General features: G+C 41.8%; 1 protein-coding gene across 5 annotated transcripts in view; it reads right to left on the minus strand.

The window, feature by feature from the left end:
- The window catches only part of CSMD1 (CUB and Sushi multiple domains 1), a 2,004,702-nt gene that overhangs the window by 1,030,010 nt on the left and 947,082 nt on the right, over positions 1-27,610 (minus strand). For all 5 annotated transcript variants that reach the window (XM_053900776.1, XM_053900775.1, XM_053900774.1 and 2 more), the window contains one exon: positions 748-942. In XM_053900776.1, coding sequence (XP_053756751.1) covers positions 748-942 — 195 coding nt within the window. The remainder of the gene's footprint in view (positions 1-747; positions 943-27,610) is intronic.

Below are 27,610 nucleotides of genomic sequence, written 5' to 3' on the forward strand. Positions count from 1 at the left end.
GTGCTTACCGTTCCCACGGCTGTTTTGAGCATTAAATGGTATGATCCAAGTACAGCGCTCAGCACGTTTTCTGGCCTCACATCAAGGCCGTAATAAATGTTGGCCACGCTTTTATTTTTGAAACCCTGTGATGAGTTTTTCTCGGGAAAGTCAGAACTTGAGAGTGACGGTAGGCTCTTTCCTAAAGTTAATGGATCAGTAAAGTAGTGTTATGGAAAAGGTTAAAAATTGCAGGGCGTCAGGAAAGTAATTCTAACCTTGCCCCCAAATCATGCCGCTGAACATTTGGATAGAGTGTGTTCCTTCATGATCAACTTATTTGAAAGGTATAAGAGTGTTCAAAAAGTCTTTAAAAGGTATAATTTAATTATCAAGTGGTGCCTGTCATTTTTAATGAGAACAAAATGTAAAAAAGGAGCCGTCCAATCAAGAAGGACATAAATGTGCACGGTAAATCTTAGCATGCTATGACAGCAAGTGATAACATTATGCAGAAAGCCATAGAATGTGAGAAACAGAACGAAGAAAAATTCGGATGTTTAAGGAACACATGTAAATTTCTTATCAGCTTTACAGAGCCCAGTGATGGCTTCCTGGGTTACATGTAACATTGACTTCTAGGAACAGAATAAGCTGGCATGGTAAGACCCAGCAGGATGCGAATTCTTTTTGTTTACTGGAAACTTATTCCATCAGTACCAAAACCTTAGTCTGAGTTCACGACACATGTGGTCATATGGTACGTACCCCTGCAAAATGGAGCTGGAAAGTCCCAGGAAGCACCATTCCCAGGGCTGACGATGCAGGTCAGAATCGCATGGCCTTCCAAGATATAGCCAGAGAGACAGCTGTACCGGATTTTGTCTCCTATGTTGAATCTTGTGCCATGGAGAACTCCTTTCAGTATCTCCCCAGGATTTCCACATGTATGGCTGGGTAAAACTATTAAAAGAGAAATAGGAGAGAGACAGAAAAGTGAGAGATTTTTCTGGTGAGATCAACTTATCGCCCAAAGCCTGCACTGCATTTGAACTATTCAGATTAGCAAAGCTAACACAAAACCATTTTCATCTTCCCTGAAAAAATAGAGAAAATGTATTCTTTTTTTTAATAACGTCTGCCATTTAACCCTTTATAAGAGTATTTTAAAAGTATAAATAGATGCAGTTTGAGAAGACGCAGAAATACAGTTCTGCGTACAGTGTTGTAGACGATGTCTACGTTATTTTTCTAATTATGAGATTCTCCAGTCTCATGGAGTTGGCAGACAGACAACACGGTAGGATATGGACAGCTATCCGAAATACAGCGTGGATGAATATTCATGCCATATTTGTCTTCACTCCTTTAGGACCAGCACAACCAAATACACATCACTAATCAATGTTAGTTGACATTTTATGGATAAATCACTGAATTAAAGAATAAATGGAAGATTTCATTCGTGAATCTGTTAGGCTTAAAAATGCACCACTCGTATATTCCAACTTATCTGTTAGGTTCATGCATTTATAGTGTCTGATTCACAACAAAGTTTTAGCCATCAGGTTTGACAAATCAAGTATTATATTCATTTGCTTGTCAGTAAGAAAGCCTCGATTCCGTTCTTTCTTGACCTGCTCGCTTTTTATGTGGATAGGATACTCTGCCTGAGAATTCAACTGCCTTGAAACCTCATCGATAGGAGACCATTCCATACTCCGAACATAATTTCCAACCTAGGTGATTCACTATTAGGTTACATGGGTGAAGTTGATGACTGTTGGTTATGGTCTATATCTTTCTGGTTTAAATTTCGCATCTGACCAGTAAGTCAGAGCTATCATGATGTAGTGAAATAAATCAAGGAGACTACCACTTAAAAAAGAAATGAGTTCCAAAAAAACATTTCCAATAAACAAATTTGATTATTTTATGTGTCTATCCTTCTTTTTTTAACATGGACATTGGAAGCGTATTTTGGTATATATGTATAAATATTGCAATATACTCTGTTTTCTTTGGTTGAAAAATGGAGAAATAAAACTTTCCCAGTGAATGGAGAGGAAATTTAAGTGATTTCCAAAATTATTTCTATTACAAAATTACTTAAATGTGTATAAAATAAGCTTAGAGAAACACTTAGAAAACAACCATTACCACTTAGATATTTAATACTGACATGTTTACGAAATCACTGCCTACATAGTCAAGGGGTTCTCAGTTCTAGTTTTTAAAAAATAGTTTGTGAAACCAGTCTACAGAAACCTCTTTAACACAATAGAAAATAGTTCACTATGATCCACAATATTCTTTGTTGTCTTTTATAAAAAAGAAAGTCTGTGTTTAATTCCACATTCACTATCGCTAAGTCAAGGGGTATTTTTAAAATGTTCTTTAAAAAGACTGTTTGGCATTTAACTGTCTCTGGCTTTTCTAAGGTAGAACTGATTTCAGTTCATAACTCAGGACGCCTGCCCTCTGACAGAAGCTAGGTATCTGACAGCCAGAGACAGGTAAGGCAGGGCTGAATTTCTACCATCAATGGAGAGAGAGGTAGGGGTGGGGGAACTATGTACATATGAATGCTTTCGGTGTTTTCCTTCCTTGTCCAAGAATATTCAGAATTAACAAATCCTTCCTTGCCATTTTTTCAAGGGCCTTTATTATTTTCATTAAGTGCTAAGACTTATTAGAAGAAACATATTCACTTTAGATCGTGTCCAGAAAATGGTCTCCCCGAAGCCAAGAATTATCAGTGTAAATCTGTCAAAAAATTTTAACATCAGCTTTTACACGTGACTGCTTTCAGAACTAGAAAAACCAAATGAGCCATTCTGAAAGTTGAATGTGGCCTGTACAACTTTTCTATCCATTTGTCTATTAAAAACAGCAAGAAATCATTTTTAACGATTAGCTTTTGCACAGATAACATAATTGACTTTTGTACAGAAAGACCACAGTAACCAAAGTACAATAGGAAAGAGATCACACGATGTGGCTGCTGCATGAACAAACACCATTCTGTATTATCTGTGTAATACCCATTTACTACATTTAAAGAAATGTGAAATGCCTTATGTAAAACTTGACTGTGCACTGATAATTGCTGGGAAGTGTATAATTGCATGGACTTTGAAATGCTTAAGAGAAACAAAAAGAAAAATCATTCCTGAAAATAAGGATCTCCCCAAGCAGACTTCTGAAAAGAAAACATCCATGCCTTAAAACTTTTAACAGAGTCTAATGGAACAGTTGGAAACAGACAAATGATGAAATTCAGGAAGGAAATAATTTTGGCCATTCTAGATCATCAAGTTAAGAGAGCTATATTTAATAGGATACAATGCAGATGTTAAAAAGTATTGACTGACAAAGGAAAAAAATCGCAGTAGGTGGACGATGTATCGTGCCCAGAATGCACATCACATCTCAAATAGCACAGAAGACGTAAGGGATCTTCCTCAGGTGCGGGGGTCAGGCTTCCAGGGAGAGCAGTGACTACAGTGCCGCTCATGCCCATCAAAGCCCTGTGCAGAGATGGGCATCTCTGCCTCCCCTTCTGTCAACTGTTCCCGGGCACCTTAGACATCTCCTTTTTTGTTCCTGTCTACAGATTTGTCTTTATTTTAACATCTTGACAATTGCATTCAAATTCAGAAAACGTTCACCCAACGCGTATTATTTGCACAGCCTTGTTTTCAACCAACACCAAAATGGAACGGAAAGAGAATGGGATTTAAGACTCTTCTTTTGCTCTCTTATTAGCTCTGTTAATCTACCAAAAACGTGCCTTCATCAGTATTTATTTCACGGGGCACAGTGTGAGGATTGAACGAGTCAATGCAGGTCTCAAAATACCCGCTCTGTGTGACTCTCCCATTGGATTACATTCCAACCGACCACCTCCCGTTTAGACCTGGAATTGCCCTTACATCTGTGTCTATATGGTGTCTAGAATAATGTCCAGCTCTCAGCAGGAACTTGCTAAATCCATATTTGCTCAATCAAGTGCTAAATATGAATATGAATGTAGTGTACCTCATGTATTCTTCTAGATCTATGTACAACTAAGAGTCACAGTTTGTAGCCTGACGGAAACAGAAAAAAAGCAAATGAGTTTTCAAGAACCAACTGAATGAGGTGACATTTCAGAAACAATGAATCAGCAACAAATTGTCACTTTAAGCCACTTTTCTCCCGATTTAGCTAAAAATGTAAACAGGATGCAGAGGCTTAAAATGAATTAACATTTTATAAGGCAAAATAACTTAGCAAATGTGAAAAAGTGATTAAAAACTAACTTTTAAGGTTTAAAGTCACTGGTTGGTGGGACAAAATTATAAGTTTATGATTTGGGGAATTTGGGGAATAATTTATGATTTTAGGGAAAAATATTAAAGTTTTAATGTGAACAATTGCAACACGCAAATAGAAAAAGTTGAAGATGAATTCAAATATTAACTTCCAGTTTCAAAGAAAACAGCAAAAATGCACATATTATAAAAACATTTTCAAGTTCATTAAGCCATTATCAAAAACGCTCAACTGTGAAAAAAAATGGATGAAAATAATTATAGCTGTATGCAAAGATTTAAGACAAAGACATGTAAAACTTGCCAAAGATCCAGGGGCTGGGAAAAACTAATGTAAAATAAACTCAATCCGAATGGCATTTCTGCCAATTTCATTTTAACTAATTTTTTACCCAGTTTCCCTGAAGATCATGAATGTCCCTTTGTGTCTCCCATGGTAATGAGTACACATTAAGTATTTAGTAAATACTTATTGAATTGACTTGAACTCTAATTTTAATTCCCTTAAATCCTCCCTTGAAGTCATTTGCACTCTTTCCCATGGATGCTTTAAGAAAGAAATTCTTATTTGGGTAATGGGAATTCAGCACCCAGTGCATACATTTGGTAATGGGAAAGCGTTTTCTTGAAAGGCGCTCAGGGCACAGTTCCTTCTTCCCATGGCAGACCTCATTCCACCAGATCTCATGAAGCCAAGTTGGTATACCCAGGGCTTGAAACACGGGTTGTCATTCTAATTACCCTCATGGAAATTCCCTCCATAACGCTCTTGATTTGGCAAGCGCATACGGTCACAACTCAGTGACCTCACGTCAACCTTTAACCCAACTGTTTAAATGATGAAATGGATGTCATATCAAATCCTCTTCCAGAAGAAAAGCTAAAACATGATGCCAAAATAAAGTACGGCATTAATATTCATTATGGATGGACAAAAGACTAGTGAACAGAAGTCTGAAATTCATCAGAAGAGAGGCAGCATTTTTCACAGCCTGTGCACAACCAATGAATTTCACTGGGCGCGATCATTTGGAAACCAGGTCCCAGAGGGTAAATGTCAGGCTCTTTGTTTACACTTTGCCTTTCCTGGACTCTCACTGCAGCTCAAGGAAATAAAACTTCAAATACCCACCTGACACACAACACTTGAAATGTAAACTAATGATAAGAGATGCGCTTGTCTGCGGACTGTGTGTTCTGCAACGTCCCCCTCCCCCCCCCCCCCCGACCACAGACTTTGGGAAGGGTTAGAAAAATACAATTTTCAGAAACCCTTTAAAAATCAGATTTCCAAGTCTTTTTTTTTTTAAATTTTTTTTAACGTTTTATTTATTTTTGACACAGGGAGAGACAGAGCATGAACAGGGGAGGGTCAGAGAGAGGGAGACACAGAATCTGAAACAGGTTCCAGGCTCTGAGCTGTCAGCACAGAGCCTGATGCAGGGCTCGAACTCACGGACCGTGAGATCATGACCTGAGCCGAAGTTGGCCGCTTAACTGACTGAGCCACCCAGGCGCCCCCAGATTTCCAAGTCTTGAAACCTGACATCTATTCTTGGTACAGACTTTCAAAATCATGGGCAGTTTCTGAAACAAGAAGATGGAGAGACCGTAGTTACATGTCTCAAAGATCATGAGGATTTCCCGGTAGGCAGCGACGAATGCTTTCTGCTTCTAAAGTCACGGTCTCCATGGTGGAGGTGAGATACTGCATGAACACCATTACTTTGAAAAGTGACAGAAGCTATAACAGGAGAATTAAAAAAGGGTGTGAGAGTTAGGTATATTTAAAAGTGGTAAGATTTGGCCAAATTACAGTGGAAAGTTCATCTCTAAACAAGGGAAGTAGTCAAATATGTCTGTAGCAAGGAAAGTCTATCACACGGGTTATGGGAAAGGGATGGGCTATCAGACAGACTTGTGCTTCTCCTTCAGAAACAGACTGTTCAGTTTTGGACAAATTACCCAAATCTCAGTTTCCATGTCTTGACAGGGGGGCAGGAGGGATGAAAATCAAAGCGACTGATGGGTATGTGTGAAACATAAATGAAACAATGCAGATTGAACAGCTACCAGCACAATTGGGACAGAATGAATGATCGATAATACATTTACAATTCTTATTTTCCCAATTCTAAAGCACCATGGAAACTTTTAGGGAAATAATGGAAGTTTTAAAATTACAGTGGTTCTAATATATACCAGCTTCAGAAACAATAAAGCTAGAAAAAAGTCTGTGTGTGGGGTGTCAATATCATGTCTAAAATGGGAACATGGTTATTAAAATGGAGAGCCAAGGAGAAAGACATCCCAGTTCTATTTGAAGCCATATTAATTCTACCTATTATTCATGTTTTATTATAGTAGTAATACTCATATAGCACACACTATGAACTAGACACTGTTTTAAGAGGTAAACACACACACACACACACACACACACACACAGACAGACACACACACACACAGACAGTATGTATGAAATAAATACTATTATTATCCTGTTTTTATAGAGCAGGAAACTGTGGCAAAGAGAAGTTAAGTAATTTCTTCATGGCCACACAGCCGGTAAATACTGGTGGTAGGATTTGCACGTGGTGGATCCAGAATTTCTACCCTTCAGACTACAATAAACTTTCTTACGAGCAGGTCAACATCAAAAGAAATAATGAAGATAAAATGTCTTTACATCCCTAGTGTTCTCAATGGAGCTATGTTTGCTATAACAACATAAGTTATTATATCACTTAACTCTCTGCAATGGATCCTTTCATGGCCTTCTATTTTTAAGTCAAAGGCAGATGTTGTCTAAACTGCACTAATCTGGAGCCAGAACAGCCGGGCCTTTGCCATCCTAAACAACACAGGCATTGATTCAGGTAGAAGTTACTACAAAATGATGACACAAAAACCCCCAACAGATCAAGAGTTACCTATTGAGGAGGAAGCAGCAACCTTAGGAAGAACTTATAGATGGTGACTCAGCAAAAGAGAATGCATAAATATGAACATGACGGCCGATGATGCAACGTAATAAATTTAGTTCTGAGCATATTATGCTTTTTGTTTTAATCTTTTTCAAGTTTTTAAATGTTTACTTATTTTTTGAGGGAGAAAGAGAGACAGAGTGTGAACAGGGAAGGGGCAGAAAGAGGGAGACACAGAATCCGAAGCAGGCTCCAGACTCTGAGCTGTCAGCACAGAGCCCGACGGGGGGCTTGAACTCACGAAACATGAGATCATGACTTGAGCTGAAGTTGGATGCCCCAGCACTTTTTGTTTTAAATCTGTGCAGTGTGTCTATTTGCATACCCTAGAGTCCACAAGAAAAGGACTACAAATACTGCTAAGTTTCTTCTGACTGGAAGAACAGCAGTGGAAGGAGCTGAAGGAAAAGAGGCTGGGAGCCCAGAGTTAAATCCTGTAGACTAATACCCGAAATTAGGGAGTCAGGCAAACAGTCATTCAACTCAAAAGAAAAAGGACCCAAAGTTAAGAGTCAGACCACGCAGAGAGCCCAGTAGTCAAGCTTAGAAACAGTCATGGAAAAATGGATGCCTGGTGATATCGAAGGTTGAAAAGTCATCATAAGTGATTGACATACGAAAAGAGCATAGCAATAAGGAACAACACAAGATGTACTTTTCAATTGTCCTGGAATTTTCAAAGAGGAAATGATGCATACATTATCAGGTAACTGTGCATATACTCAAGCCACATGGTACATTAGGGACATGGTCATTAACTTGTAAATCATTTTTTAAAAAAATTAATATTTATTCATTTTTGAAAGGTGGGGGGGCAGAGAGAGAGAGAGAGAGAGAGAGAGAGAGGGAGAGAGAATCCCAAGTAGGCTCTACACTGCCAGTGCAGGGTGCAGTGTGGGACTCGATCCCACCAACTGTAAGATTGTGACCTGACCCAAAATCAAGAGTTGGTGCTTGACCCACTGAGCTACCTAGATGCCCCAACTTGTAAATTATTTTTATGGCCATTTTTCTTTCTTCTTCCAAAAAGTGAAGTTTATAATCAATAAATGGATGTTCAATCAGTTGCAAGTGTCTGAATATTTATGTAAAGCTAAGGTGAAGGTAGTTCTAACATCTGCAAAGGAAATGTAAACAAATACGACCACAAGTCCTCTTAGATGTTGGCTGCAAGAGCAAGGAAACTAGAAACCACTCAAAAACTGCTCAGAAAGAACTCATCCCTGTGTCAAATACCACTCTGATGGTGCTCTAGCACATGATATTCACGCAATGAGGATGACGCCGTCCTTTCCAGAGGTTAAATGCCACATTAAATACCATGAGGTGTGGTGAACACATTGAATTAGATCGATTCTAGGAAACAGCTCCAAATTTGTTCTTGGTCATGGCTCATTTGGTAATTCAAGTAAATAAGGATTGAAAACTCACTAGAGCATTTCCTCACTTGGCCAGGGTGGTGTATCAAGGGTTGGATTTCCCTTCCTGTCTTAATCCAGTTAAATTAAAAAAAAAAAAGTCAATATCTATGGAAAAATAAAAGGGCTCTCAAAGCATTGGATATCATGCTGTGCTGGGACATGATCCCTGAGAGATGGGAAATAAATGACAGAGTGTCTACAATTTCTCCAGACTTACGTCTGGAGAGAGTTGCGGGCCCAAGGCACGGGGCAGGGGGACCCAGGCTGGGCCAGCAGTCTCCATGAATGAGGACAGAGGTGGGGGAGGGGGAGTCAAGGAAACTAAAAGTCAGGGCACAGAGGGAGGACCCCACAGACCCACAGAGGGCCCTGTTGTGTCCGTCCGAGGTGAGTACTGACCTGTTTATGTCAGGGACACTACCCAAGGCTAGTGAAAGTGTTACTGAAAAATCATAGACAAGAGTGCTCATAATTCTCCCGGGGCTTAGAAGACTGCCTCTTCCAGGGTCAGAGCAGAAACTTCATCGCTCAGTGGGCAGAAAACGGAGTCCTGAGATGGCTAGAATGTCAGTAGTGGAGAAAAAGATCATTGTGAAATAAAGTGCTGCATGACCCTTATTAGAAATCTTACGAGCACAAGCTCAGAGGAGGGAGAGGCTAGTGAGGCATCTAGCACTGCCTGTCGCGGTCACTGCACCTGCAGGACCCAATCTGCAGAGACCTTAGGTGAGTGACCATCTACTTAAAATTGTCACCCCAGACTCTCGACTTGCCTCAGCCTTCATCCAGCCTTCAAAAGCAATCTCCGTAAGGACCAGTTACAAGAAACGCAGCTACATTCAAGAAGTAAGCTCAAGAATGTTTTTGAGAATATGAAAATAGGCCACAGCCACCGAAATAAGATTCACCAGGTCTGTTGTCCAACCAAGGATTACCAAGCTTGCAAGAAAGCAAGGAAATACAGTTCATAATGAGGAAAACAAAAATTAGCCAGAAATGACACAGAGGGTTCCATTAGTAGGTGATATTAAAACTAGTATATTAACTGTATCCCGTGTGCACAAGTAAGTAAAGATTGGACATGTTAACTAGACATAGGCATGTAGAGATGGTGACATTGGATTAAAGAATAAAACCAAAGGCACCCTGACTTCAAGACACACACTCGGAATACAAATACACAAGCAGATAGAAGCAAAGTGTTGGGGAACATGACCGAAAGAACAGTAACGTTAATTAAAAACACGCTCAGGTTGCTGGGGCGCCTGGGTAGCTCAGTCAGTTAAGCATCTGATTTCGGCTCAGGTCACGATCTCACGGTTCGTCAGTTCGAGCCCCGCATCGGGCTCTGTGCTGACAGCTGGGAGCCTGGAGCCTGCTTCGGATTCTGTGTCTCCCTCTCTCTCTGCCCCTCCCTTCCTCTTACTCTGTCCCTCTTTTTCTTTCTCTCTCTCCCTCTCAAAAATAAACATTGAGAAAAAAAATTTTTAAAAATGCTCAAGTTGCTATGTTAATAGTACACACAACAGTTTTAATCCAAGGAAGGGACGGAGAAGCTTATTTCATAATGACAGAAGTGTGAACATAATAATCCTAAGAATGTGTGAGCTTAATAAGAAAGCTTCAAAACACATGATGTAAATACTGATAGACCTGCAAGAGGGGTGCGTGGGTGGCTCAGCTGGTTACGAATCCATCTTTGGCTCAGGACATGATCTTGCGGTTCCTGAGTTTGAGCCCCGCATTGGGCTGTCTGCTGTGAGCACAGAGCCTGCTTCAGATCCTCTGTCTCCCTCTCTCTCTTCACCTACTTGCTCACACTCCCTCTCTCTTTCTCAAAAACTAATAAACATTAAAAAAAAGAACTACAAGAAAACAAATGGATAAACCCCCAATTACAGTTGGAGATTTCCACACCAGTCTTGCAACTGAAAGAACCAGTCTACAGAAAATCGAGAGATAGCAGACTTGAACAGCCCTATCCATCACCTTATAATAAGATAAGGGATATTTGAAAATATTTGAGCTAGACTGACATGGTAAAAAAGCATGGTGTTTAGGGTGCATCAAAAACTATGCTCAGGTGGAAATTTATAGCATACAACATTTATAACCTAAAAGAAGAAAGATCGAGAACAAATCTCTTTAGGTCTCCAGCATGAGTAGCCTGAAAAGGAAAAAACCAATGAACCCAAAGAAATAAACACTGAAGACAAAAGTAGGCATTATCCCTCAATAGTGTTGTTAAAAAACAATGTCAATATATTTCACGCCCCCTCCTCCAAGCAGTCCTCACTGGATCCCAAGTTGTTGTTATTAGCGATGAGGCCCCAAATGTGCTGAGGCCACAAACCGCACTGAGAGGTGGTTCGCAGTCTGGGAGGTAGCACATGAGGACTCAAGTGGCTTCAGAACCCGCGTAGAAGCTCATACCAAGTTCCGAGAGAGGAAGCAGGATCTGTGAATGTCTGAACCAAAGAAGCATCGTAAAGGAGGAAAAGCATCTATCTCCCTGTCCGTGTCCATCTCTGTGTCTGCCTCCATCTCCAGTAGACTTCTGGAAAGGAGCTGCCAACAGGCCAAACACGAAGCGTGGAGACAGGAAACACTTTGGTGGCAGAGGTTCTGGAAAGCACTTGCTCGTGCAGGTGGTCTGCAGGGGCCGCTGGGTGGACATCAAGAAAAGGCAGAACGAACGCAGACTGGTCACACTGGAGTTATGGAAGCCTGGACGCATTTCACCGGCTTACCAGTGGCGGGCTGTAGGTGACGGTGCACATTTATTTCAGGGTTCCCAATTATAGATTTAATTATGAAAAATAATAATGGTGACCACTGCTAGGCATCGTGTCAGCACTCAGATGCCTTACATGCTGCCGCTAATCCTCACAACTCTCCCAGAGAGGCATCGTTAAACCCAACCTTATCTGTAAAGAAGGTGCGACCAGGGTGGCTCGGTCGGTTAAGTATCTAACTCTTGATTTCAGCTCATGATCTCACAGTTCATGGGTTTGAGCCCTGCTTCAGGCTCTGCGCTGACAGTGCGGAACCTGCTCCTGATTCTCTCTCTCTCTTGCTCTCGCTCTCTCTGCCCCGCCCCCGCCCCTCCTGTACACACTCTGTCTCCCAAAATAAATAATCTTAAAAAAAAAAAGTTTTAAGGAGGTGAGAGCAGAGAGGCTAAGGGAACACAGGTGTACCCACAGCTTTGTGAACCCTAGACTGTTTCTACCACATGACAGTGTCACAGTTGTGTTGAGATAATTGAAAAGCTTTTAAATTAAAAAAAAAAAAACAGCGTAATGTTAGAAATAATTTGGGGATAGCTTAAAGGAAAAAACAAGCTGGAGATCCAGAAACTGGGTCCTTGTTCTGTCTTGCCTGTTGTGTCTCCCTTTGCGATATCCTATTTCCATGTTCATCTTAATAGTGACACACACGAGGATAGGCAGGTGACTCTCCCATAGTAAAAGTTGAGGATTTTGCGCAGCTGCCAGTATTTCAAAGGCATCTAAGTTCTGATGGCTTTCTCAACACTTCTTTCCACAAATTGAAAAATGTGAATACCAAGGGGAAAATCTGAGAGAGCGTCTTTGAACATTAATGCAAAACGTAAAGATTAAACAGAATGTGTTTCTTATTTATCGTTTCCTTAGTAGGGTATGGTCTTAAGACAAGCCACAGAAAAACCCACCCAACTTTCTTCTATTCCAAACTCTAGGGTTCTTGACCACAAAAGAGACTCAACTTGATAGAATTATAGAGGCTCATCTGTGAGGCCAGTGACCCCCTCCAGAGGGGGCAAGAGAGTGGCCGGGATCAGCCAGCTTCCTTTTTCCCTGTTATCCTACCACTGATGAGTCCCTGGAAACATGACTCAATCTAGGTCTCATGTATTTCTCCAGGTAAGTGAGCAGAACTATGGCCTGGTTCCCTGGGAGAGGCTGCTGACACAGAGCTTGGAGCACAGCAGGTGACCTGGTGGGGCCTGCAGGGTGCACCTGTGGGGGAGGGCAGGAAGCCGGACTGGGCAGAGAGAGACATTAAGTGTATGTCATGCGGTCATGACAGAGGCCTCGGCCGGTCCCACGGGAGGCTCTGGGGCTGAGCTGGTCTCTCAGCGCTGCCTCAAATTACAGCCTTTTCAGCAGCACAGCCCCGTGTCGGATGTGGGCTGTTCCCTGGACAGGTGTCACCCGACACAAGGTGGGAACTTAGGCAAGGACCAATTTCTGGAGAGGGTCTCAGCTACCAGACATCCCCCCCATGAAAGTTTAATTCTATTCTTAACAATTTCACCATGGGATCTGAAACTACCCATCTTTAACATCAAGTTCATTAAGGTGTTTTTGTTTTTTGTTTTTTAATTTCCTATGCTATACCTAAACTACCTTCGGGTTTATAAGAAAAGGTGTGAGGGAAATCTTTCAAGGGATAGTCTACAGATAAAGAAGGCGGTGGGAAGAAAGGTAGCGTATCCTTCTTCTGCGTGATGCCCTTCGTTACTGCCACCCGGGGCGTGGATGTGGAATGACACAAGAGCACTGGGGCCCAGCTCAGAGGAGCAGAGACGGTGGCCAACCAGCTGTAGCATCCACCACCCCCAAAACACAGAGGGAGGCGGTCTCTTACTTTTTCCTGACATTATGAAAGGAAGGTTACCCTTGCAGAGGGAGGCAGACGAAAAGACTATCGTGTGTGTGTGTGTGTGATATGAGCGGATGAAATGTTTCAAGGACACTATAATTTAGACCAGTGCTGAGTTAGTGCTAATCAATGGAAAGCGGTGACAGCAGGTGGGAGGGAACTGGCTAGGAGGAATCTGACAAGGCTCCTGACGCCCAGTGGAAGCCCTGAGCGGAACAGGTGATGAGCCAGCTGAGCCTGAAGGAGAGCAAGCGACCACAGGAAGCAGTGCCAGTAAGGATTCAAAGGTAGAGGAGACAACTTTTCCGAAGCAAACTCAGTAATATGCGTGCTATTAGCGGTGACTTCGAAAAAAGGCAAGCTACCCGTAGGAAGAAGATGAGAGCAGAAATAACATTAAGGAGATAAACCACCACTCAAAGCAATAGCCGTAAGATCCAAAGACTAAAATAAAACATGAGAACACAAGTGACCTATAAAATACAAGGACTAGACGACGTACACGGAGGTGATTTTCAGACATTACAAGAGATAGCTTACTTCATCAGCCACTTTCCCTTTCTGGCTCTGGACATTACTTTTAGCCTTTTTATTTTCTTAAATGAACACCTTTATGGCTATACTTATGTCATATAAACACACACGCTTCTTATAAATTGCATACCAAATATATACATTGGAGTAATCCAAATCAAGTATACTAAATTCCTATTTAAGAAAATGAACCTAATTTAAAACAAGAGTTCTACAATTTTATTCGGGTAGAAAATTTGGGTTTTGTGAAGATTAAACTTTAAAATCACTTCTAATTTTAACATGTATTTGTATGGAAAATAATAAAAGGGGCTTAACAATTTATAAAGTCATGTGGCATCATATGTTATTTCTAATTGATGAATTCTTGGCTGTCACTCAGTCTAACCCGATTTAATTTTTCTTTTATGTGCTGGCAGTTACCTTCTAAAAATAGTCTTAAATTAAAGTTATGGATATAAACAGTTTCAGCTTAGCAGGCGTTGGTATATTACTAATTTATGATTTTCATATTAATTTGAACCTAAAAGCTTTTTTCATGATTGAATTCATATTAATAGCTCAAGCTTTATTAAAAAGCATCTTTTGCAACAGGTAAATCATATTTGTCTGTCACATACTATATCCAAAAAACATATATATATATATATATATATATATATATATATATATATATATATAATAGATATTATTTATATACAAAGTCTGATATATATGAAGTCTGATATATATCAGACTTCAACTTCTTCCAACTTCTGAACACCTATTGTTGATTCTAAATACAGCAAAGCCTTGGATTCTGAGTAACTTGTTCTGCGAGTGTTCCATACGCCCAGCAAACATTTCTAATAAATTTTAACTTGATAAACGAGCGATGTCTTGCAGTACGGGTAGCAGGCAACACCGAATGTCACGTGATCACAAGTAAGTCAATGGTTCTTGAAATTCCCTCGGCTCTACGAATGCTTTGGGTGACCAGTGTGTTTCTGGAATGAATTGTGCTCACAAACCCAAGTTTTACTGCAATTCTGTCATCACAAAAAAAAAAACACTCTAAGGATAAAATTAATATATAATGTAAAGGTTAATTCTATATGGTTTTTAAATCATTTTGTATATATCATGTATAAGTGTAATTATTTAAATGTAATTCTTGGGCTGAGAAGGAGGTGAGCTAGCAGCAATTAAATGGAATACACGGTACACAAGGGGCTGTTTCCCCGAATTCCTGCACGACTGAGGGGCAGGTAATCAAGATGAGGAAGTAAAAGGGCAAAATCCAAGATGGAGGCTCCTTTCTAAGTCCCCCTTGTCTGATTCAGACCCCACGCCCCTTTCTCATCCCTGAAACCATCCTGACTGGTCGGACTCGGCTCTGTGGAGTTGTCACCCAGAGGAAACTGGGGTCCACCTGAATGAGCGCTTTTAATGTGGAAACAGCTGCACTGTACACATGGGTTCTACCCCCCTGATGACATCAGGGAAGCCTGCATCCCTCATAATCGCCTCTCAGTTTACATCTGATGTGCAGGTGGCCTGCGACCTGTGGTCTTTATTTCATCCCAGCCTCCTCCCTTGCTGATCTGTAAACTCCCACTCCAGCAGGGAGGACCTTGTCCCCACGCTCGCCATCCACTGACTCAATTCTCATTTCCAGCGTATGTGCGCGCTGGCTTAACAACCGTAGGAGTGCCTGAGTGGCTCAATTGGTTAAGCGTCCAACTTCGGCTCAGGGCATGATCTCCCAGTTCTCAGGTCGTGATCTCACAGTTTGTGAGTTCGAGCCCGGGGTCGGGCTCTGTGCTGACAGCTCAGAGCCTGGAACCTGCTTCGGATTCTCTGTCTCCCTCTCTCTGCCCCTCCCCTGCTCACACTCTCTCTCTCAAAAATTAAACATTAAAAAACAATTAAGAACTATTAGCCCAGACCCCAGTGAGCAGAAAATACAAGCAACTTCTCAGCCAGAGTCCAGTGCCTTCAGAGGGTCCCCTTTGATTTCAGTCTTGTAGATGCCGCTCATTGTCAAAGTCCCACCCCTTCTCTCCACCTCTATAGCTCTAACCTTAAATCCGCTGCACCTTATTTTTTCTAGTCCTCTTTGATATTCTAATTGTGCCTATGCCTGTGTACTTTACCGTCCATTTTCAGCATGGCAAAAAGGGGACTTTCTAGGACATAAGTCAGGTGTGGCACTCCCCTACTGAATACATTCCAGTATATTCTAGAGCATTGGAATAAATCCCAAACCCCTTACCAGGGACCGTAATGCCCAGTGTAGTCTAGCCCCTCAATACTTCTCTGACTGTAGCCCCTAAAAGATTCATCATGCGTCAGTCTCATAGGCCTTTCTCTATGGTTCTCCTAGATGACACAAAGCCCTTTCCCTCATCTGTGACTTTGCAGTCTATATTACACTGCTTGTATCAGTCCCCTCAACCTAGACTTTTACATGAGTTTTCCTACTGTTTGTGGTTCAGGTCAGCTGCCATCATTTTGCAGAAGTCTCTTCTGGTCAGTTTACCTATAATAACTCCATCCTTGCCTTCTACTATTTTGTATCCTTTCACGGTTTAGTTTCTTCCAGGCACTATTGCTATTTTAAACTAGCAGAATGAGAGCAGAAGGCCTAGCTCTGTGATTCTGTCCACAGTACCTAAAATAACACTTAACATACAGTGGAGACTCCATAAACTACATATTGAATAAATGATTTCATTATTGAATGAGTAAATGCTCAAATTGGCCTCGGGTGGGAAATTCTGATTTCCTAAGAAGTGGGATTCAGAGTCTTTATCTGAAATGCCTATTAACTTTGTAGGAAAGGTCCTATAACTCAGATAGAACTTCTAGCACTACAAGAATAAACACAAAGCTGCTTGTACATACATCTTGAATTGATCGACATTCACATCAGTGATTAGGACTTGCCTGTTTGGAAAAAGAGAGGCAGGCCACGGATCAGCAGGGAGGAAGTAACATGGCCTGAAGTTAAAAGTATGGGGAACCTGGAAACTCAGCCCTGTAAGATGTTAGAAGTTCTTTCTCTTCCTTGGTTTTGAAGTGAACTGCCCTGAGTTAGGGCAGCATTCGTGAAAGGGAGAACCAGGGAAAAAAGGAAAGAGACACGGAGAGAAGAAAGCACCAGAAGTTTGCTGCAAATCTGCACTGTGAGCTTCGGCTTCCTAAGTAGGAAGGCTGGTGGGCACAATGGCACACGTTGTGCATTCCTTCCAAGGTTTGGCAAAGCCTAAGTTCTGAAGGGTCGAGAAAGATAAGGCCAAGTAAAGTCCGATGAGGTAATTTCTTTAAATTTTGGCATGCTCCTGGAGGGCTGATTAAATCCCAGGGCATAATTTAGTTAAATGAAGCTGCAAGGTTGAAAATGCCGTGGCAGAATTGAAAGCACTCTAAAAATACAAAGCAGATGCCCCATTGTCCGCGACCTAGCACAAAATGCAACTCTGAAGGACCAGAGACAAACAAGAGACGCAAACAGTAGTCTGGTGTTGCAAGCGAGTGCTCTCGGTTTTCTCCGAAGTACTCAGTGCAACGTGACGTTGTGGGTCGGCATGCAGATCAAGGAGAGTCTGATAAGATGGGGAACAGCATTCTTCTGCAGCAGCAAAGACCAGTTTATAAAAATAATCTACACAGAAGAAGAACAGTGGTCAAGTCAAAGAGACACGAGTGCTGGCTACACTGGGGTAGAATGTCACAGGTGTGGGGGAGCCAGGTAAGTATGGGGACACCTGGGCAAGAGGTGTGTCAGACATAGTGCAGACTGCCACTTGGAACAAGACTGGGCAGTGGCACTGACATTTACTGAGCACATACGGTAAGCACAGGGCCTTTTCCGGTTACGTTCACATGCATGTTCTTTGTATATGACGTAATTGCTGAAGATCTATGTGCTACGAGCCATCAGGGATCCACAGTGTATTATAACGAAGAGTGTGCTTACTGCAAGACTGGTCATCTGGCACCACGATTGGGGGCATAGTGAGAAACAAACCGCTGTTTAACCGGCTTCTCCAAATCTGAGGGAGCTGGCCAGAAAACACCAAATCCAGCCTTTCTCTCTACATAGATCACGTATTTCAACCAGGTAGAGATACGGAGAGGGTCTCCATAGGAAGACAATTCAGACAGTCTCACAGCCCAGAATCGGTAAGGAGGATCTTTGCCATCAACTTGATAAATATTTCGCTCATCACCACCTTATAGAAGTGCAAGTTGAATTCAAATAACTTGTCATCTGCAGCATAAGGGAAGTGCGAAGGCTTGTAAATAATATCTGGGGGCTTAGATTAGATGGTGAAATGGTACATTTCAGGCCCTAATTTTTTATTAAAATCATCAATCACTTTTTACTAATGGGCTCAGTGAATTATTGACTGGGCTTGAAATTAGTTACTATCATTATGAGGGAAGATAATCTGAAGATAGAGAAATTCAACACATACCTATTCATTTTCTGTTATCTCATGTTCAAAAATATGAATAAATCTTAAGACCAGTGCCCTTATGGAAGAGACCCCGGAGAGCCCCCTTACCCCTCATCCCACGTGAGGGCACAGTAGTGAGTCGGCAGCCCGCAAGTCAATGAGAAGAGGGTCCTTCTCTTGTCCCGTGTTGCAGCGAGCTATCAGTGACCGTGCAGATAAGCACTGAAATGCAGGAAGGCCACCTGATTGAACCATGCATGAACAGGCCATCTGCCCAAGCCCAATCCCTTCTGTCCCCTAAGTTGTTACACGAGAGAGAAGCAAGCTTCTTTCTAGCTTGTGGCACGTACTTTGGAGACTTTTTGCCTTATTAGTTGAGTCTATGCCCTGATACAATTATCTAACATTTCTGAGAATTCCACTCTTATGGAACTAACTCATCATTCCCTACCGTGTGCTAGAATTTTGGATGTATATCACCGATTTTCTTACCAGACCATAAAACACAGATCGGGATACTTATCTGATTAACTACGTAATGAATGGATCTGAGAGTAGTGACACCAGTAAGCTCAGCAAATGTTAATTTACGTGTATGCAAAGTAAATGTTTGGGCGTCTTGTGAGGTGTCCTTCCCTGAAGATCTAAGGTGACATTTACCCTCACCTGAACTTATAATAACGAAAACAGAAGCTTCATCACCATCTATTTATCCAGAGTGGCCACTGTTTGGAAAGGATGTGTTTAAATGCATTGTAATGTACAGAATGTATGTCTATTTGTACCCTGAACTCTGGGATTTCTCCTTAAATCCATAGAAGTACAAAGAGACATCAAAATTTCACTGAGAACTACCTTTAACAGCACACAAAGAGTATCCTATCAATATGCATGTATGTGCCTATCTGTGTCTCCTTTGCAAACTTAGACGAATAGACTATATCCAAATAAGATGAAATTATTCTTATATACTTTGATTTAGTTTTATGCATTAGATGGTATGCATGCCCAACTGCTTAAAAATAGTTTAGAAATTCAATTTCTCATATACAACTAGTTAAAAGTCTGCTTTTGGGGGGATGCCTGGGTGGGTCAGTTGGTTAAACATCTGACTCTTGATTTTGGCTCAGGCGGGTCATGATCCCGTGGTTTGCAGGATCCAGCCCCACATCGGGCTCTGTACTGACAGTATGGAGGCTGCTTGGGATTTTCTCTCTCCCTCTCTCTCTGCCCCACCTCTGTTCTCTCTCTCTCTCTTTTTCACTCTGTGTCAAAATAAATCAATAAACTTGAAAAAAGAAGACTTTTCTGATTCAGTACCTGAATAAAACAAGTTTGGAAAATAAAATCACTTAACTTGAATACATGGATGGATATATATATATATATACATATATATATATATGTATATATATATATGTATATATATATATAAAAAACTCGAACACAATTTTCATAACACTATTGTTGGCCTCTAGAAAGACTCCATTTTTTTTCTCCTATAATCTTCCTGAAGTCAAAAAAAGAATCCCTCTTTAAAAAAATAAATAAAAAATCCCTCTTTATAATTACAAATTTTACAATCCTATTAATTGACCTAATACATATTCTAAATTCTCCAAGCATTCCAAAATCAGATCAACTTTGTGAAAAGAAAAATGTTAATGCTATCAAATACTTACATACAGTATCTCATATAATAAACATCAAAATCTGCTTATATGCAATAACCTTAAGATTGTAATATAAAATGCTAGTCAAAATATTAAGGAATTCATTGGAAGTGAGAATATGGTGTCATATACAACTGATAGGCTGGGATATTTTATGTCTAAATAAATAAGCCTCTTTAGGAGGGAAGTGGTCGATAAAGGCTATTTGAACCTCAAATGATGAAATGAAAAAAAAAAGCCAGGATGAATTGAAAAGGTGTGATTTTTTTTTTTTTACTATAACCAGTTATATAAACATAGTAAAGTAGTAAGCAGTACATGTAGTAAAAGAGTAAAATATAGGTTATACAGATAAAGTAAAAGAGTTAATGAATAGTAAGTATTTGAGCTTTTAAATTTTTTTTTTAACATTTATTTATTTTTGAGACCGAGAGAGACAGAGCATGAACTGGGGAGGGGCAGAGAGAGAGGGAGACACAGAATCAGAAGCAGGCTCCAGGCTCTGAGCCATCAGCCCAGAGCCCGACGCGGGGCTCGAACTCACGGACCGCGAGATCGTGACCTGAGCCGAAGTCGGACGCTCAACCGACTGAGCCACCCAGGAGCCCCTGAGATTTTAAATAAATATTTTGCACGCAAATATGTGTCCTCATTCTGCCTAGAATATCACCCCCTGCCAAAAGGCTCACTTTCTAGACCTTACAGATTCTCTTTTGTGAAAATATTCTTCAGTCATGGGGTCTCTGGGCTTATTGGAGAGTTGCTCATTACTTCTGTAATTATTTGTATTATTTGCAAAAGCAGCAGCCGAGGCTTTAGAAGACACCCACCAAGGAGAAGGACATCTGAGAAGCAGTGAGGGCTTCTGCCCAGATAAATGAGAAGGAGAAGCAGGGGCAAGGAGTGAGGCTTCCTAGCTGACCTAGATGTGGCAGGTGGGGAGGCTGACGAAGGAAAGCCAGTCCCCTGCCAGTAGCCCCACCAAGACCGCAGCATCCGGGGTTACGGGTGAGGGAATTCCAGAAACACCCACTCCTCTATAAGGAAATTCAGATACAAATTTAGCCCTGGCGTCACAGCCATTCACGTTATTCCTTTTGCCTGGGACCGCACAGGGCAGGAGATAAAAATGGGGGGCGTGGGGCAAAGTCAGACACCACAAAGGCACCCGTCATTAATTGCTTAGGGGACTAGACATAAAAGACAGAAACGGCTCTCTTGGTTTGTTTCACATTTGTAATAAGGAAACACTATATAGATTTCCTGTTGAAGGTGTGGAGGAAAGAGGTAAGTTTCTACTGGGTACGGAAAGTGACATCGAAACTGAGATCCATAATACCCACTGTGGCATAGTTACGAGGTGCAAAATGCCGTCCACAACCATTTTTGTACGGCGTCCTCTTTGTGGCTTTGTTGTGCACATAAACACCCAGGAGGGGCTTCAGCAGGCTCAAGCGCTCACCCCCAGTGCATCCCCATACGACGGAGAACCCCTCCATCGCAGTTCACCTGCAGGAGCGAGTGCCGTCAGGAACCCAGCGCCGGTCTTCAGCGTGAAGTCACTCTGTTCTACACGTGTGCGGAGCCCTGTCTGCCCAGGCAGGTGAGCCTTTATCATAGGAACTCAACCCGGAAGTGTTGCAAATTAAAAGGGACAGAAGGTAGAAGGAAAAATGACACTGCTAAAGCACAGACATGAATAAATCAGCTGTATCACATCCCTCCGATCGGCGAGGCTTATTTATATATAGCTCCCTAAACACCTGTAGAAGAAACCAGGAGTTTGCAAAGGGGTTGGTATCGAATGGAAAAAAAAAATGCAAAGCAGAGAGGTCAACCAGTAGTAAAGGCAGGCTGTGGAGTAAGGCCCTTTGGACACTTGACCTCGGTAAACAAGTACTCTGCTTCCTGGGACTAGCACCTGTTTACCAAACAGATTCTTAGAGGGGAAGACAGTACGCCAGGCTGTTTCTTAACAGTGTGAGCGTCCTTTTAGATTTCCAATGATCTCAGCCTTTGTTCCTTACCAAATAAGTATTCTCACAACCCACCTACCTCTCTGGGGGTTCAGTATCTGAAAAATAGTGATTTGTTTTGATGCTGGTTATCAGTTTGCTAATCAAATTTATTTTTGAGAGAGAGAGAGGGAGGGAGAGAGAGAGGGGGAGTGCACAAGCAGGGGAGGGGCAGAGAGAGAGGGGAACAGAGGATTCAAAGTGGGCTCTGCGATGACAGCAGCAAACCCGACGCGGGGCTTGAACTCACGAACCCCGAGATCATGACCTGAGCCGAAGTTTGATGCTCGGCCGACTGAGCCACCCAGGTGCCCCTAATTAAATTTATTTTAAACAGCACTTTGCTTTAGAAGAAATACAGACTGTGTATTAAGAGGTCAGTTTTTCCACGACTTGAAAACTTCTGGGTGTACTGGTAAAGTTACTAAATAAATGAATTACTCATTAATGGCTAATAGAGATCCTTAATCATCATTAATCATCTGAGTCAGAGGATGTAAGGACACTGCTGAAGTGTCTGGGAGCTCCCAGACTGGCGGGAGGGAAGCAGTTGGATAAGGAGAACCGGGATCATGACTGCCTCGACAGATACCCGGGCCAGGAGAACAATCCAGCACATACAGCACGGGGACAGCCAAGGGGTCCAGGAAGACCCATCCTGCATGCAGAGACCGCAGGGTGCAAACTGCCAAGTGGCTGGGCTGAGGGCCGGTCCATGCACTTCTAATTCCTTAGAGTGACTGTGATAAACACTGCCATAAGACCACCGTTGGCAAGATTAAGGCATCTCATGTGGGTACTTCTAAATAGCACACCCCAGGGTGGAAAGCAGTGGAACATTTGTCATTTGTAATTTTTTTTTTTCTTAAGCAGTCAGTCGAACTAAACAAATATTCTACAAGTTTCCTAAGAATGAAAACACATACACTACAAGTAAATGAAGAGTAACAAATGCATTCTGAATGGAAGGGTCATTTAAAATCACCTCTTGCATCGCTATAAACATTATTGAAAGCAGCCATCTCCTGAAACATATTCCCTTCAGATGTTATGTAATGCATCCCGGACCCGACCTTCAATCTCCAGAAGGAGCGCTTTTCAGATTTAGACGGAGTACTTGTACACAGAAGTGTACTTTCTTGTGTGAGATCAATGATGCCACAATCACACAGATTGCCATTAGGTTTGATCAATGTGGTCACATCCAATACAAACAAGGCTATCTTTGGATGTAACATCTAAATATTCACTGCCGATATCTGTAGGCATCATAGATATGGGATTTGTCCATGCTTTGTGGACTGGAATTCTATCAGCCATATGAAATGAAAATGTATATATATACATGCACATTTATACATATATAGTACTAAAGAGCAAAACGCCGCAATGTTATCATTTATGAAAACTGACCATTTTAAGAGCTATTAGCAATATTCAATTAGATAAAGAAATGAGGTAATAGGTAATCCTATTGTCCATATGAAGAGACATATGTCCTATATGTCCATATGAAGAGACAATTTTAAAAATAATATATAGAGCCAATACATGTTGATTAAAATGTAAATAATATTAAGTTAAATAATCATATGCATTATGGTATATAAAGTCCTTAAAATAATGGCTGGCACAAGGCATGGGCTATACAAGTATCCGTTAAGTAAAAATAAGACTGTTGTGCCACACTCTTTTTTTTTTTTTTTTTTTTTTTTTTTTTTTACAGTTTATTTATTCTGAGAGAAAGCAATGCATGTGCCAGAGCAGGGGAGAGGCAGAGAGAGGGGGAGAAAGAGAATCCCAAGCAGACTCTGCACTGTCAGCACAAAGCCCAATGTGGGGCTTGAACTCACAAACCGTGAGATCATGACCTGAGCTGAAATCAAGAGTCGGACGCTTAAGTGACTGTGCCACTCAGGCGCCCCAACCACGTTCTTTTTCTTTTTTTTAAATGTTTATTTATCTTTGAGAGAGACAGAGACAGAGCGTGAGCAGGGGTGGGGCAGAGAGAGAGGGAGACACAGGATCCGAAGCAGGCTCCAGGCTCCGAGCTGTCGGCACAGAGCCCGACGCGGGGCTTAAACCCAAGAACCTTGAGATCATGACCTGAGCTGAAGTCAGATGCCCAACCGACCAGGCCACCCAGGCGACCCCCAACCACATTCTTCATATAAAACAAGATGCTATTTGAGAGCCACTCATTGAACAAATATGTAATGGCACTTCCCAATGTGCCACACACTTTTCTAGATCCTTGTGACTCATCAGTGAACATAACAGGCTACCCTCCTGAGCCTACATTCTACCCGGGAGAGCTAGACAGAATAAATCATCAGCATGTAAGCTATTCACTCTGTTCACTAAGTGGTCTTCTTTTTTTTTTTTTTTTAAGCTACACATAATATTTATTTCATTCCAATTAGACATAAATCTTTCAAGAAAGGACTCATCTGAGAGTATTTCGTATCTTGAAAGAATGAATCAGAAAGAGAACTCTGCCACAACAGCATCTCACGGTAGGGAAAATACCAAATCATGTACCGTGATGCAGATGATAAATCATCTTGGACCCAGACTTAATAAAGCCAGAAAGCATTAAACAAAAAGATAGTGCATGTCAGAAAAATGGAGGCACCTAAAAAACCATCCGGTGCCTCAAGTGACGTCAGCTGACAACCTGCTGTCCTGAGCACCAAAAATGCGAAGCATGAATCTTCGAAGCTCGTCAGCACTAATGATGCTGGAAATTTATGATCTCTGCATTGAATATGAAGTTCAGTGACTACCAGTAGTGAAAAGTCAAATAGTAAAAAGTGTTTACAACATCTGGATTTATTCTGATTCCCAGAGGTCACTCCATGGCGGTGGCCGCGATTGTCCCCAGCCTGCCCTGTCGGATCTGCGTGGCTCACTCCCCTGTCCCCGTGCCTGTGCTCCCACAAGATGCTGGTTAACCCTCCTGGCCTTTTCCACAAATTATGTCGGCGCTCAGGGTTTTCCTGGGTGCCTTCCACCTCGGTATTAAGGAGGCAGAAAACAAATGGCTTTGTGTTGCTGTACGAGCTCACAAAATAGCCCACATGCTCAGGGGAGGCGGTAGGGGAACGCGGTGCTTACTGAACTCGTTTGTATAAGGAAATTAAAATAAACATGAGCTTCTGGAATTTAACCCAGATTTTAAAATTTGATAGAGTAAAATCACGGTTGGCCAGTGGTTAATGTGTCTGCAAATCTGCGCCAGGGATAACATCAAAGCCAAGTTACCCTCGAGGCAGGCCGTGGCCTAAGGGCCGACCTAACCCGCATGCTATGACCCTCCTGATGCCTTCTTGTGGACCCGCTCGGCCTCGGGAAGGACACCTCGGGGCAAAGACACATCGCCAGCTTTCAAACATCTAAATTCTTAAGGCCTTAGATAAGTGGTGATTTATACTCAACTTCTCAGTAAATATTGAAGATAGTCAGATGAAGGGAACTTGGCTCTAATAACATTAAAAGACAGAGAAGGAGAGCAAGAATTTTCCCCGTGGGGCAGCGTTTTAATATTTTTTTCATTTAAATTAATAAGTCAAATAATGAGTTACATTTTCTTTAACAACACCATTTTGGGATGGTGGGTCCAATGCCACAAGGCCTTCCCTGAGGGGGGAAAATATAGAATGTGAAAATATATAGTAAAATAACAAGCAAATCTTAAAGTTCTATTAGACAGTCAATCAAATCCTACATTCTTTGAATGTATGTAAGCCTGGAACCAATTGTGGGTAATTTTAAGTACTTGTAGTTAGGAAAGGTGAAATAAATATATTTCCTCTGAAACTTCTATACAGCTCTTTTTCAGGATGATATATATATATATATATATATTTTTTTTTTTTTCCAGTTTATTTGTTTATTTGGAGAGAGAGAGAGAGTGTGTGTGTGTGTGTGAGCAGGGGAGGGGCAGAGAGAGGGAGAGAGAATCCCAAGCAGGCTCTGTGCTCTCAGCACAGAACCCGACACGGGGCTCGAACATACAAACTGTGAGATAGTGACCTGAGCTGAAACCAAGAGTCAGACGCTTAACCAGCTGAGCCACCCAGGCGCCCCCAGGATAATTTTTAATATACACATTTTTTGTTGTTGTTGTTGTCCAAAACTCTTTCTTTTTTTTACCATAAAAGACAAAACGTGTGCCGGCAGAATAAAATATAAACCTATTTTCTTGGCAGACAGGGAAATAAGAAGACACGAATGTATCTTGGAGGACCAGAAACTTCCTGATCGGATGCTGGTCTGTCTGTCCAAACCATCTGATATCCGTTTTTTATTTTTTTAAAGGGCTTAGGGCAAAACGTCTTTCATCAATGATGAAGGGCATATCACAGCAGTTTGGAAAACCCTGGGGTCCATCTGATCAGAAACACTGTCCTCCGAAGGCAGGCTGGCACCCCTTGCCCTCGTCTCTGACACTAACTTCCTCAGCAAGCCCTTTCTTCACACAAGTGCCAGTAATAATTTAACTCAACTCCCTAACTGTCACAAATGGTGAGTAACGGTGCACGTTGGCTACATCTGGTGGGGCCATTCGATGCGAGCTTAACCCCCACGACAGAAGTGGTGACAAGGAAGTCCTGATTATGTTGGGGAAAATAAATGAGATGACATTCACTTTCCTCTTCTGGATGCCGCTGAAATAAGAATATGCCCTCAGAAAATGCAGGACCACATCACTTGTGCCCAGGCAGCTGAGGAAATGTCTGTTTCTCTACACACTAATTTTCACCGGTAAAAATGTCTTTCTTTCCATATGCCATGGTGACGCGAAACCTGGAAAGTGTAGGTCAGATGAGCTTGGGTGGGCCCGGCCTGATGCCTGGGTCACCAGGTCTCCTCTTCAAAACAGTGGGTGTGTTAAATTCATAGTAACATGCTACGGCCTTTTCCCTCCACTGAGGATGGCAGGATAATCAAGAAGCTGGCAAGTTTTGTGAAGCGGTCATTTCTAAAGTGCTCATGTGACCAAATTTCTTTTTTGTTTTCTCACATCCATGCCAATACACCGTCCACACCCCTACTCTATCTTGCAACTGCTGTTTCTGAAGGGAAGAAGCTTTGCAAGCCCCAGGGCCTTTGCACGGACTGCTTCCCACAGCCACATCTCTCTTCCCTATTCCAACGTGCTCTGGCCTCACCAGCTCACTGTTCACTGAATAAGTGCTCGCCTTACCTTCCAGACTCAGATCAAGAGCACTCCCTTGATCTGAAATTCCAGGCCTTCTGAGGGTCTGGCTTGCTGCACCCCCCAGTGAACTCCAAGTTCACATTCATGTAGACACTGCACTTACGGGCTGGCATGTCACAGCCCGGTTCATCCCACTGACCCACACATTCTTTTTCTGTTTCTGGTTTCCATATTCAGGGCAGCATAGCCACATGTTTCTGTTCATTTTGCATCAAATCCAAATAAATGGCTCAGTTAAAAAACAAACAAACAAACAAAAAACAAACAAGGGGCACCTGGGTGGCTCAGTCGGTTGAGCGTCCAACTTCGGCTCAAGTCATGATCTCACAGTCCGTGAGTTCCAGCCCCACGTCAGGCTCTGTGCTGACA

This window comes from Panthera pardus, unplaced genomic scaffold (assembly GCF_024362965.1).
Source record: "Panthera pardus isolate Hobbes unplaced genomic scaffold, ASM2436296v1 HiC_scaffold_13, whole genome shotgun sequence".
In the NCBI taxonomy this organism is placed as follows: domain Eukaryota; kingdom Metazoa; phylum Chordata; class Mammalia; order Carnivora; family Felidae; genus Panthera; species Panthera pardus.